This window comes from Malania oleifera, chromosome 7 (genome assembly GCF_029873635.1).
Source record: "Malania oleifera isolate guangnan ecotype guangnan chromosome 7, ASM2987363v1, whole genome shotgun sequence".
Classification (NCBI taxonomy): domain Eukaryota; kingdom Viridiplantae; phylum Streptophyta; class Magnoliopsida; order Santalales; family Ximeniaceae; genus Malania; species Malania oleifera.
This window is the reverse complement of record NC_080423.1, coordinates 68,071,362-68,084,924: the sequence shown is the minus strand read 5'-3', so window position 1 is coordinate 68,084,924 and position 13,563 is coordinate 68,071,362. Positions and strand designations below refer to the sequence as shown.

At 32.9% G+C, this 13,563-nt stretch overlaps 1 protein-coding gene across 5 annotated transcripts in view; it reads left to right on the top strand.

The window, feature by feature from the left end:
- The first annotated feature begins 583 nt into the window (after nucleotides 1-583).
- Nucleotides 584-13,563, top strand: part of LOC131160490 (mediator of RNA polymerase II transcription subunit 15a-like) — a 28,054-nt gene continuing 15,074 nt past the window's right edge. For 2 of the 5 annotated variants that reach the window (XM_058116244.1, XM_058116240.1), the window contains exons 1-5: nucleotides 584-687; nucleotides 871-1,015; nucleotides 1,150-1,235; nucleotides 2,311-3,138; nucleotides 9,632-9,702. In XM_058116244.1, coding sequence (XP_057972227.1) covers nucleotides 1,178-1,235; nucleotides 2,311-3,138; nucleotides 9,632-9,702 — 957 coding nt within the window. In that variant the 5' untranslated portion in view covers nucleotides 584-687; nucleotides 871-1,015; nucleotides 1,150-1,177. Of the gene's footprint in view, nucleotides 688-870; nucleotides 1,016-1,112; nucleotides 1,236-2,310; nucleotides 3,139-9,631; nucleotides 9,703-13,563 lie in introns of all 5 variants that reach the window. The other 3 variants (XM_058116241.1, XM_058116243.1, XM_058116242.1) reach the window with 3 other exon arrangements.

Sequence of the window (13,563 nt, the reverse complement as noted above, 5' to 3'; positions counted from 1 at the left end):
TTGGCTACATCTACTATTAGAAAGAAGATTTTACCTTTTTTGATTTGATTTTTAACATTATCAAAATGCCGCTATGACTACTCATGAATTTTCAAAAAAGTCCCTATAACTACTGAGAAATATTTAAAAAAATATCCTTATAACTATTCATAAATATTTAAAAAATATACCCATAACTATCTTGAAATAATATTTTTTGAAATATATTTGTTTATTCTTTTAAAAATTATTTATTTATTAATTTATTTTGTAAAATTATCACTCAGAAGTCGTGAAGCCGTGCATTGTGCATGCTTGCGACTGAGCTGGTAATTTGAAAAATAATTTAAATTTTTATTTTAATTTTCAATTTTCATTAATAAGTTTTTTATTTTTAATTATAAAATTATTTTACGAAATATTATATACACAATTGAAAACGCATTTACTAGTGAAATAAAAAATCACAAAATTCATTTATGCAAATCATATTCTATTACGTCGCAGTACATCGCGTGAAAAAATCAACTATTGTAACTGGTTAAACATTAATGATCGTTTGTCATCAGCAGGTATAAGTATTATTATTTTCTTCAAATAACGTATGCGTTTCCAACGTTGCCCCACCCTGGCTCCCGTTCCCTCCTCCGCCTTCCTCCATACTCCTTCCCCCCTCTGCCTCTCTGTCACTCTGATCTACCCTCACAGGTAGGTATTTCGCCAATCACAGGTCTGCAGCTCTCAGAACTAGAGTTTTGAAATCTGTGGCGGCTCTCTGGATGTTCCTTCCCCTGTTTCGCTTTTTCCAAAATTTCATCTTTTTTCTTTGTCAGGGTTCCTTTCTTTATCTCGTTTGGATGTTGTTCTAATTTCTATTTCAAACTGCTTCAGAAGTAATAAGAACGGTTTCAAAATCAACTCACCTCCGTTTCTGCAACCATTGTCGATCCTGCATTGCGGCCGTGATTCAACAGCGCTCGAGCGGGACATAATCGAAGGAAATCAGTCTTTCTTATTAGTTTAAAACATAAATTTGGTAAATTCTCTTCATACATGAATTGCAAAGCTTCTGTTTTCTATATGAATTATTATCCACTTGGACTTCTTTAACATTTTATGTTTATAATTTGTAGATTTGATTACAGTAGCTTAAAAGTTCAATGCTTTCAGGATAATTATATGTGGAATATATCAGCGCATGATGCCAACAGAAAGCTCATCTACCCCCAGTATTGCTGCATCTTCCTCCAACCAAGGTAACAACTTTGGAGACACATTTTAACAAAATGGAGCCGTAGGAAGGGAGGGGGGGGGGGGGGTTGTTTATTAAATTCAAATTTTTAAATGCCCCTAAACATGAAAGCGGCATAACTGGCTGTTTGGATCTTGCTAATGCATATCTTGATCATTTATTTGTATATTTTTAATTAAAGGTCTTAAATGTTTGAGGTTTGCGAACATGCATTCTTTTATAAAGACAATGTCAGGAGAGTTACTGTAGTCTTTTCGACAGAGGAGTTACACTGTCTTTTTGCTTTTCAGGGCTACAATTATATTGTATGATTGTTACAGGTGGTTAAAATGGTTTGGCTTTTCCACCATTAAAATCTCATCTTCATAACAGCATTATTGTGAAAATTAAGGGTGCTAGAATGTTTTATCATCACCTATTGATTTAGTATGAGACCTGTGTTGCTCTATTGCTGGTAAAACATTGATACAAAGTAAGTATCTGCATTTTCTTTTGAAGAGAAAAACATGAAATTGGTTGTATCACCTGTTTACATGTATAATTATCTCAGTTTGTGTCTGCACTTTTTTGTTTGTTCTGGTCATGTGAAGAGTCTGTGTGTAACTTTTAGTTTAATTATTACCTGTTTACGTGTATAATTATCTTAGTTTGTGTTTGCACTTTTTTTTTTGGTTTGGTCATGTGAAGAGTCCAAGTGTAACTTTTAGGTTTTTTGTCACGATCAGTGGTTGTATCATTAGCAATAACTTCATAATAGGGGAAAATGTGTATGTGACATTGCTTTGTGTTGACAGTGCCTAGTGTCTTTACGAATGTCATGATTGTAGATCACATATAACTATATAAGCATACTGTTTGATACCTCATACAACATGGGTCCTTTGTAACTTTCCACTACTGGATTTTTGAGCTTCTATCAGTTGCTGCCTGCTTTGGCCATTTTGAATATAATTTAACATTATGCTTTTTTAAGCACTGTAGTGGTTTGTTGACAGTTATGCTACGGTGTACATGACAAATTTCATTTGTTGGGTGGAGGAACTAGCCAATTTAATATTGAGTTCTACTATCTGTTGCAGGAGTAACTCAAGCCACCATTTTAGATGATGTTGGCCAGAGTTATAACTTGCAAGATGTGTCCAGCACTCAACATGAAGTATTAAAAAATTCAGTTGGACAAGGCATGCAATCAAATTGTTTTGCCAATGCAGAGTGGGAAGTGCTTGGAAGTCATCCACTGCAGAGTCACCAGCAGTGGCAGGGGCGATATCAGTTTTTAAAGAAGTCCCAGCAACCAAGCCCCTATCCCTCATTCATGCAGTCAAATATTAGGTACCATCATCAGAACCGACACCAGCAGGAGATCCAATCACAACCAACTCAGCTTCAATACTCTCTAAAGCAAACATTGCCAGAACAGCAGCATCAGCGTCTAATGGGGCTGCAATCGAATTCCGCAGATATGCAGCTGAATCAGCAATTTTGGCAGCAAAATAGTGTTTTAGGGCAGGAGCAGGAGCAGCAGCAGCAAGTGTCCTTGTCCTGTCAGGACAGATCAAATTCATTCCAACTGCTACCGCGCCCCCAAAATTATGTTTCTGGAGTGCAACAACAGCATAAATTGGTTGGACCACAATCTGACTCCTTGAACATGCAGTTGCTTCCAAATTCAGTGAATGTCCTTCAGCAAGCAGACATTGTGGCTGCACAACACAAATCCCTGCAGCAGACATTGCAGCCAGTGCAGTTACGTCATCTACTGGGTTTGCAAAAGGATAGTAAATCATTGCAGGAAGCTATGAAACAAAGGCTTCAAACATCAAGTACCTCATTGGAGTTTCAGAATGGAATTAATCAGCAGAAGCAAGAATGTCAGTCACAATTAGTGCTTTCTGATGCCCTGCCAGGTATTTTAAACAAAGCTGTTGTTTTTGAATCTTTATACTGCTCCAAAATCATTGTGTTCTTTGATTCTCTGCACAATCCATCATCTTAAATTTTAAAATCAGCCGTATTCTGGTTGAAGAGGGTCATTGGCACCTAACACCCCCAGCTAAATGAGATATCTAATGCATAAACTGAAGAAATCTATACCGATCATTTTGAAGTTGCCAGCAAGGGATTAAAAATTTCAATTTTTATGGAAATGTCAAGGGTCTCAATTTATAGAAATTTTGATTTAAGAGACAGTGGAAAGCTATGGTAAACTTTAGAAATTATGGATGGAACTTTGGAAAATTTAAAAATATATAACAGTTGCCAAGCTTTAAGTCTAACTAGGTGGGGTTGGCTATATGAATCCTTTTTTGCCATTTGGCACGATCTTGGGCAACATCTTCTAACAAATGGATGGATCTTGGGCAACAGCTTTAAGTCCTTCCATTACTAATGCAAAAAGATAAGAACTCAGCACAGATCTTACTAATGCAAAAATATAAGAACTCAGCACAAACATTTGATGTACACCTATTGTGATTAAAAATTTCCTAAACTCTCCACTTGCAGTCCTAACGCCAGTCATTACTTTGTCATACATATCCTTAATGACATCATTATATTTACCTATTGCAATCCTCCTTTTGTTTGTTGTTTGTTGTTTTTTTTTTTCCTAAAACTCACCATGGAACTTCTCAAGTACCATATGCTTTCTCTAGGTGAAAAAAATCATGTTCAAGTCCCTCATCTCTTTCCTGAACTTTTTCATTGATCGTCTTAATAGAGATGTAGCTTCTGTAGTTGATATCCTATGCATAAAACCAAACTAATTTTTTGAAACCATTGTTTCTCAGTCTTTGGTCAATGTCCAAACTTTCATTGTAAGAATTATGCATTTAACTTCATGATAGTTATTACAATTTTGAATATCTCTTTTATTTTTGTGTATAGGCATTGAAGTGCTTTTCCTCCATGTGTCTGGTATTTTCTTAGTTATTATAATTATGTTAAATAAATTAGTTAACCAAATAATTCTATTATTGCCTATGCATTTCCAAACTTCAATTAGGATGCCATTTGGACCTATATCCTTTCCATTTTTTATCTTTTCAAATGCAAACTTAACTTCATTAACCCTAATTTTGAGGTTAAAACTCAATTTTTAGCCCTTTACTAATTTGTTAATTCTAAGTTTGAAATTTCTACTTGGTTTTCATAAAATTAAATAGCTTTTTATAGCAACTTTGCTATCATTATCCTCATTGTTTATACATTTGATATTACCTAAGTTCTTGCTCTTTCTTTCACTAGTTCTAGCAAGTTTAAATATTTTTTTCTTCCCTTCCACTTTTGTCTGGTTTGTATTAATTATTATATCCTCTATGTTTAGATTTACTAATGGCCATTTTACTTTTGTGCTTATTTATACTTGTCAAAGGTTTCCATGTTTCTATATTTTTGCAATGTCTTAAAACAACATTTTTTTTTGTCTTCATAGCTTTTTGGCACCAACTTTTACAATTTGAGAATATTCCTTTTGATTTTCTTAAAGCCGCTTTTTCTATCTTTTAAATAGAACTAGCTATCCCACTCCAAGAGTGTTTCTGTATGTTATCTCCTATATTTTCTCCCTTTAAGTATACCACCTAGATATCTTACATATGTCTAATACAAATACTTTGTTGTGTGGTTAAACTTTCAATTGGGATAACTTTACAACCCTTACATGATAAAAGATCTACTCTTCTAGTTAAGAAAAAATCTATTCCACTTATATCTTGTTTGCTCTTGAATGTTATTAAGTTTCTTGTCCTCTTAAAGCATGCATTCATTGTATAAGATCATATGATGTTGCAAATTCCAAGATCCTATAAAACTCATTCTTATTTCCAAGTGCATGTCCTCCATGTATTCTTTCATTACCATTTTGTCCACTCTAATGTGACCAGTTAAATCCACTCTTATAAATATTTTCACAACCCATGTACAATTTTATCCATATATTTCCAAAATTGTCTATTAAGGTTTTCTGCTAACCCCGTTTGAGGAGTGTAAGCAAAAATGACAATTATTATCTTTTGTTTTAAGATCATCTTGGTTTTTATGATTCCATCTCCTACTCTTCTAATATATACAAAACTGTCTTTTAGGTCCTTGTTTACAATGATTTCTATTTCATTCTTATGTTTTTCCTCCCTAGTGTACGAAAATTTAGATCCCGAATTTTAATTTCTTTAGCATTTCTCCTACCCACTTAACTTCTTAAACATAGCTTATGTTAATTTTTCTTCTAATCATTGTGTTAACTATATCCATGCTTCTATTGGTAAGTGTTGCTATGTTCCAAATCGCTATTCTGGCCCAGGCCTCCTGAACTAGCTTCTTGATGCTTGAACTCCTGCATATTTGACACTGTATTGGAACAAACATGACACATTTCTTCGGGGCAACGACCTAGCCGACCATTACCCATTTTTCATTGCACTTGGGTGGTATAAGTGCACTGCATTGCTTGTAGGGGATGCCTAGTGAATAAAAGGATTTATGTCATAGATATTGACGAGTTTTATGTTGGCTGTCAGCTACTTTATGCAACCCTTCTTTACTTAGGCTTGGGACCAGCTGTGTGTGAAAAGCATGGTCTTAAATTTCCAAAAAATTGTTGTAAATTCTGTCAAAATTTTCGGTTTCAGTCGTTGTCGAAATCAAAATCGCAGTCGATTTTCGTCTTGCATAATTTTCATCAAAATCTCAATGAATCATCTTGAAATTTATCGAAATCTCGAAATTTCAATGAAACTTGTCGAAATTTTAACTACACAATGAAATTTCTTTGAAATTCAATTAAGGGATTTAGGAGTGAAGTGAAATTTCTCTCTTAATTTATTTTATTTATTTTTATCGAAACAAAATATTATTTATAAATGCTTTTGAAATTATATGAAAAAATAAGCTTACAGCAGTATTTTATTTAAGCATTTATGTCTAAATTATCATTTTTTGTATAATAAATAATATTTGAATGATTTATGAATTTCATTTGTATTAGTTGAATATGTTTACTGTACATTATCTTACAAATATGTTTGATACACATACTATATTACAACTTTTCCAACTCATAGTCTTATACACAACATAGATGTATTTAACTTGCAATATATTAGTCCTAAAACTTACATTATTATGTTTTTTAACAATTTCTAAAGTTTCATAAAGAATTTCATGCTTTACTACTGATTTCTGTTATTTTTTCAAATCGAAATCGAAATTGGCATCAAAATCAAAATTTTCGTACTTTTGGAGCTTCAAAATTTGAGTCGAAATCAAAATTTAAGACCTTGGTATTAATCAAAGAAGAAGACATTAAAGAGCGGTGGCGGAGATACTGTCATTAATAGTTTAACGAAAACCAAACTGAAAGCTTGAGCTTGGAAGTGAGAAATGAGGAAAAAACTGAAAATGTGAGATTTATTTGCAAAATTAGTCCTTGAAGTTAAGATGACTTTAAAAAAGATGAAAAGTGGAAAATCTATAAGACTAGATAACATACCAATTGAAGTTTGGAAATGTTAAGTAGATAAAGGAAGTATATGAACATTACTATAAAAATCGAGGTTGAAGGAATGGAGGAAAAACATGTTAATACTTTTATAAAAAAAACAAAGGTGATATTCAACTATTGCGGAATTAAGGTTATGAGTCATACAATGAAACTATGGAAAAGGGTAATTCAACAAAGAATAGGAATAGAAATGATAGTTTCAGAGAATCAATTGGGTTATATGCCTCGGAGACTGACAACCGAAGTTATCTGTCTTTAAGGAAAATCAATCCAAAAGTTTAGGGGTCGTTTGGTATCACTGTCAAAAATTAGAGAAACGAAAACCAGAAACAAAAACCAAAAATCAGAAATAGAAACTAAAAACTAGAAATCAATATCCTGTTTGGTTAACATTTATGAAACTAATACAAATTAAATACTTAATTAACAATGCTCATTTTCATCTTTAAATCAAATAATATAATAAAAATATGATTAAAATAATAAAATTACAAATAATATACATTAAAAAAATTACTATGATAAAAATAAAATTTATTATAATTATTTTACTTTCAAAATTTACTTTACAACAAAAATGTTATTGAACATGACAATTGAAAAATAGTAAAACATTTTTAATTGGCTTTATTATTATTTTTTGAAATTTATGTATATTTCTATTTTGATTATATTTAAATTCATATGATCATTTAATTTTTATTTTAAATTAAAAGTGTATAAAATGAATAATTTAATTCAAAAAACTATTTCTAGATATTAAAATTTCTCGCAATAAGTTGCCAAAACAACTAAAAACTATAAAATCTGGTTTTTAGTTTTTTGACAAACAACTGAAAATCAGCAACAAAAACAGAAAACTAACAACATAAACAAGCACGTTTTTATAATATGTTTCTTCATTGTGGAAAAACAGAAGCAAAAAATAGAAAAACAACCACGATACCAAACATGCCCTGAGGGAAAAGAAGAGGGACTTGCCTATGGCTTTTGTTGACCTAGAGAAAGCCTATGAAAGAGTATGTAGGGAAGTTCTTTGGAGGGTTTTAGAAAAGAAGAGAGTTTGCAGTAGATATACTGTGGTTATTAAAGGATATGTACGATGAGATAACGACTAGCGTTAGGACTATAGGAGGGGAATATCTTGAGAATATCCAATCACATAGGTGTACATCAAGGTTCTACTTTGAGTTCTTATCTTTTTGCTTTAATGATTGATGAACTCACTAGGAATATCCGAAACGAGATTCCTTGGTGTATATTGTTTGTAGATGATATTGTCTTCTTTGATGAAAGTAGGAGTGGTGTGGAATCTGAGTTATAACTTTAGAGAATTGTCTGAGTCTAAAAGTTTTAGGATAAGTAGGAATATGATAGAGTATTTGAAATGTAATTTTAGTAACGCAAGGAAGAGTATTAGAGAGAAGATTAAACTTGATAATCAAGATATTAATAGCACTAGTAGATTTCAATATCTTGGATCCATTATACAAATGCATGGAAATTGAAGAGGATGCGATACATAGGTTAAAGCAGGTTGGGTAAAATGGAGGAGTGCGTTAGGCATGTTGTGTGATCGTAGAATACCCGTAAAATTAAAAGGAAAGTTCGATAAGACAACTATAAGGCTAGCCAAGATTTATGGATCAGAATGTTGGGCAACTAAGAAACATGTACAAAAAGTAAAAGTTGCTAAATGCAAATGATAAGGTGGATAAGTGGTCTAATGTTCAAAGATAAATTAAGGAATGAACATATATGCAATAAATTAAGAATAGCACCAGTCGTGGACAAGATAAGGGATGGGTAGTTTATATGGTTTGGGCATTTGAAACGCAGGCCTACTAGCACACCTGTGAGGAGGAGTGAGTTATTGTTTCTGGTATTAAAAAGGGTAGGGGTAGATTAAAATAATCTGGAGTGAGGTAGTGAGAAAGGATTTAATAGCTCTTAAGTTAGAGGGCTCGATCGATTGAATTGGTAGAAAAGGATTCATGCAGCTAACCCCTCTGAGTGGGACTTAAGGCTGGTTGTTGTTGTTGTTTTATTAAAACAGATAATTATGAATACTTTAGGAACAAAATAAAAATCCAAGGGCCTGGTAGTCGTGGAAAATAGTTCTTGTTTTCCATTTTAATTTTTGAAAGAATTATACAATGCTAATTTATGTTTCACTTTCCAAGATTTGTATTAAAAAGGTTGAAAATAAAGGATGTGATTAGTTGCCAAAAAAAAAAAAAAAAATTCATTTTTCATTTCTAGTGCTAAATATTTACAAAATCACACCTTGTTTTCCAATTTTCCAAAAAATTATACAAGAAATCAGAAATCTAGAAACTAATAAAAAGATGTTATCCAGACTTCTTGTATAAATTTAGAAAAATGAAAAACAAGGTGGCATCTTTGTAATTATTTGAAAAATTGAAAATGAAAAATAAATTATTTTCCCTGGACCCCGCATATGGGGAAGCTTTGTACACGAGGCTGGCCCTTTTTTTTTTTTTTTCTTTTATATAAATGTTGCAACACTGAAAAATAAACTGAACTTTTTGTAAATTTTTGGAAAAGTATAATGGAAAATTAAAACTGTTTTCAATGACTAAATAGGCCCCAAAGATATTCCCCCCCCCCCCCCTCCAAGTTTTAAAGTTAAATTCTTAGAATTTCAGCCAATAACCCCAAATTTCCGCCGAAATTCTCAAAATTTTAGAAATATGGGCCAAAATTTTGCAGAAAATAATTTGAACTTTAATTTCATTTTGAACCCTCCTGAAATCCAAAATTTCAATTGAGATTTTGGCAGAATTAGCAAAATTTATGACTATAGTTTTAAAAATATTCTATTTATTTTTCACTTGAAAAAGAAAAATTTTCCAGTATGTTGTTTGAACTCTTTGTAGGATCAGGAGAGGCATGGACTCAAACTGTACATGCAACTGCAGATGCTTGGCATGATCAAGCCTACATGGAGGTGATTTCTAATGACTCATTTTTTTCATCCCTTATGAATTGTGCTGACTTCTTTTATTTGGATGCTTTGGAGTCCGTGTGTGTGTGTGTGTGTATGAATTGATTATGCTATATTTTAAGTGATCAATAATATGCTATCTCATTGGATATTAACAAAAAAAAAATTCAAATTAGTGATCTCCATCTTCCCCTATTAAGATCACTTGACTCTTAATTTGTTATGACAAATTTGCATTTTTTCTTTAACCATTGTATGTGTTAGGGATTTATACTGAAAGACATGCTTTATGTAATCGGTTTTAGTATTTATTAATAACTTCAGTTATTCCATTTTAAGGAGAATCTTTGTGAGCAGTGTTTGCTTGACATTATTTATTTAACGATTGTTTATGTGTGTCTTTTGTTTTATATAGTAGGTGATCTAGTGTGTACAGTACGACTTATACGCAGAAGATTAGATCATCAGTTCTTATAGAATATAAGTTTATTGTTCACAGTCTTAAATGAAATTGGACACACCATTGGTAGGACTGTAGCACAAGGTTTTAATAGGTCTGTCTTGACTATTGGGAATGGTACAATTCCAACTCCTTGTGCTAGTACACTTTATGTGTATTGAACAGGATTGTATTGGGGTAATTGTTTTTATACTGAGTATATAAAACAATTAATACCTCATGGTTTTTATGAGTGCTTATGCATCCTGATATGATTATTGGACGCGTGCATATAGTGTTTATTACTTTGATTCATAGAAGAGTGAGATTCTTTATGGGTCAAAATATTCAGTGAGTTGGGTGATGACATTATGTGTATGGTGAACATTAATTATTGATGGAATCCACATCCCGGTATTGGGATTGATGATACCCCCTTGAGGAAGCTTATAAGTTTTGATTGTGTCAAGCCCTGCTGATGGATTTTGAATCTTGCACATCAAATAAGTTAAGTGGAAGGTCTCAGGGAATAAATATGTCAATTAATTAAATTGTCAGTAATTTAATTTAATAGACAAGTATCTGTAATCTTTACGTGGGGAGATAAATGAGTATTTAATAATAGGAGCTTGAAATTTAATTTTGAATATGATAGGGAGTGCAATTATAATTCTTTAGTGGTATGAATTATAATTAACATAATTAAGGATGAATTCGGGTCGGATTAGGAATTATTAATTACGTGGGAAGCCCTAGTTGTATTTGCCTAGAGGTCCCTGTTGTAGCCTATATATACACGCGCTCCATTCAGAAGCTAGGGGAGACGAGCAAACTCTAACAGAGGCAGACGTTTTCGTGAGAGACGAAAACCCTAGTAGCCACTTATGAGCTCACTCTCTCAGGAGTAAGGCGTGTTCAAGGAATAAAGTAGAAGATTCTTGGTTGTGTTCAAGAGCTCGTTTTCGTACTTGCAGATTCAGGATCAAATTAGACAGATCTTGCAGGTATAATCCTAATCATGTAATTAGGGATTGCATGATGTGATTATTTTTTTTGTTATCCGTATGCACTACAACTAGATCTTAGAGCCATTCCGCAACTCCCTTCAGTATGATGATGTCAAACTTCTAGAATCACTTCACAACATGGTATTCGCTTGCTTGATGCTTCTTGCTTAGGCATGCAAGACCTTGAATGTGAATAATGTGAATACGGACATGTCTTGGAGAAAGTAGTTGCTAAATATAGAAATTTTGATGGAAATTTCGATCTTGATGTCAATTCAATATTATTATTTTTTTTAAAAATGATGGAAATTACTTGTAGATTTGTTATGAAACTTCAAAAATTTTAATTGAAATTATACTGCGAGATTTAAAAATTTTGCTCCCCCTCCCCCTATCCCCTTTCCCCATGCCATTGTTGAAGTTCTATGGGTCGTGCAATGTTATTGCCCCTTTCTTGCCAACTGATGCATGAAGATATGTTGTCGTGGAAAGGAAATTGTTCAACGTGGTTCTTGATAGAGAACTAGTCAATTTGCTTATGATCACCGAATACCAAAAGGACAGAACGGTTTCCATTTTCCTGGGGGTGGTAGAGGTGGAATGGTTCCTTTGATTTTTTAATCAGGTGGATAAATCTTGGAGATTACCGTCAGCTGCAGATATCCCAAGTGCCGAACTAGACTGAATCGGGCCAGCAACAAACCCTTTTCTTGGTTTGGAAGGAAGAGGAATGGGGAGAAAACCCTGATGCTCCAACTCTAAGAGAATGATTTGTTCCTTGCTTTGTTTGAAATCAATGGAGGAGGATGGAGGCAAATCACATTCCCCAAGGAATTCATCTCTAAAGGATGGCATTGGATCCCTTCATTTGCTGAGGAGTTGGGTTGTCGAATCCTTCCTAGGAACATTAAGAGGGCCTTTGCTGCTGGTTCTTAGCAAATAACCCCAACCGCTCTTCTCCCTGGTGTGGTGAAGAAGGTATTGCTCTCTGCCGGAGCAAATGAAAACCCAACTACCTAGAAGACTGGGGGCTTCTGCCCTCACTGTGGCCACTGCATCAACAGCTCTCTCAGGAAGAGCCAAGTGCAACTGGAGAATGTGGAGATGATGAGTGCACCCATGCCCTCATTCACTTGAGTGGTTGAAGGAGAACTGAAGTATGGCAGACAGCTGGAACTCCCTTGGGGCATTTTTTGAATTTAGTGGGCTGTCCTCTCCTTGGCCTATGGTCTTCAACTGTTTTATAGACTTTGATGAGAGTGTCTCTCATGGTATTAAATTTCTGTCAAAATTTCTGCTTTCTGCTACCCTCAAAATCAAAATGGCAAACAATTTCCATTTTGCAAAATTTCTGTCGAATCTCCACCGATCATTCATCATTATCAAAATCTCAAAATTTCAATGAATTCTGTCAAAATTTTAATCTTGATATTCAACTTTAAGATTGAAAACCTGAGTTGAAAATTCTTCCTTAATTTATCCCTTTTTTTTTTTAAATAGTGAAACCAAAGATTATTACAAGAAGGTTATGAATTGTAGCTTTCTAACTTTTGAAATTATATGAGAATTTCAACTTAGATATTAGCTACAATATATTATTTGACCATTTATGTCTAAAATAATGTATATTTGTATACCAAATATTTAGCCGATTTTTGAATTTCATTTACATTAATTGGATACATTTACTGTGGTTATTATATTATAGTTAGTCATTGCACCTTATACTCTGCACAATCGTCCTTGATGCATTTTGTTTATAATATTTTTGCTATAAAAATAGTGCATTATTATGTCCATTTAATAGTTTCTAAAGTTTCATAAAAGAATTCCATGCTTTATTACTAATTTCCATTATTTTTTTAAAAATTGAAATCAATATTTAAATTTCTGTAGAAATTTCCATACTTTTGAAGCATTGAAATTTTAGTTGAAATTGAAATTTAAGTTCTTGGACTTTGTACCAATGGGAAAGAATGAAAAACCTGTGCCTAGTTATGTACTGGTGTGGGACAATGATGTCTATTAAAGCCAACGACAAATCAACCATTACCAAAAAAATTGAGATCTTCTTTTGCTGGTTTTTTTTTTTTTTGATTTGCCTAAAGGTTATAATATATTCTCTATTTATTATCGTGGAGGAATAATTATACATGATTCTATTTTGAAGTGATTTAAGTAGTTCAGCCTTATTTTTTTAATTAAAAAAAGGTATATTACAAAAAGAGAGAAAGTACAATGAGGAGGGTAACTCATCCAGCTAAAGAATACCAAAAAGGATAATAACTGACAGAGGAAAAAAGAGGCAAAAAAAACAAGAAGAAACTAACCAACAAAGCCAGCCAATTCTGCAGAAAATTGGAGAAACAAATCCCATTAAAATTACTAGAAGAACATGGCCACACAAGAGCAAGAAAG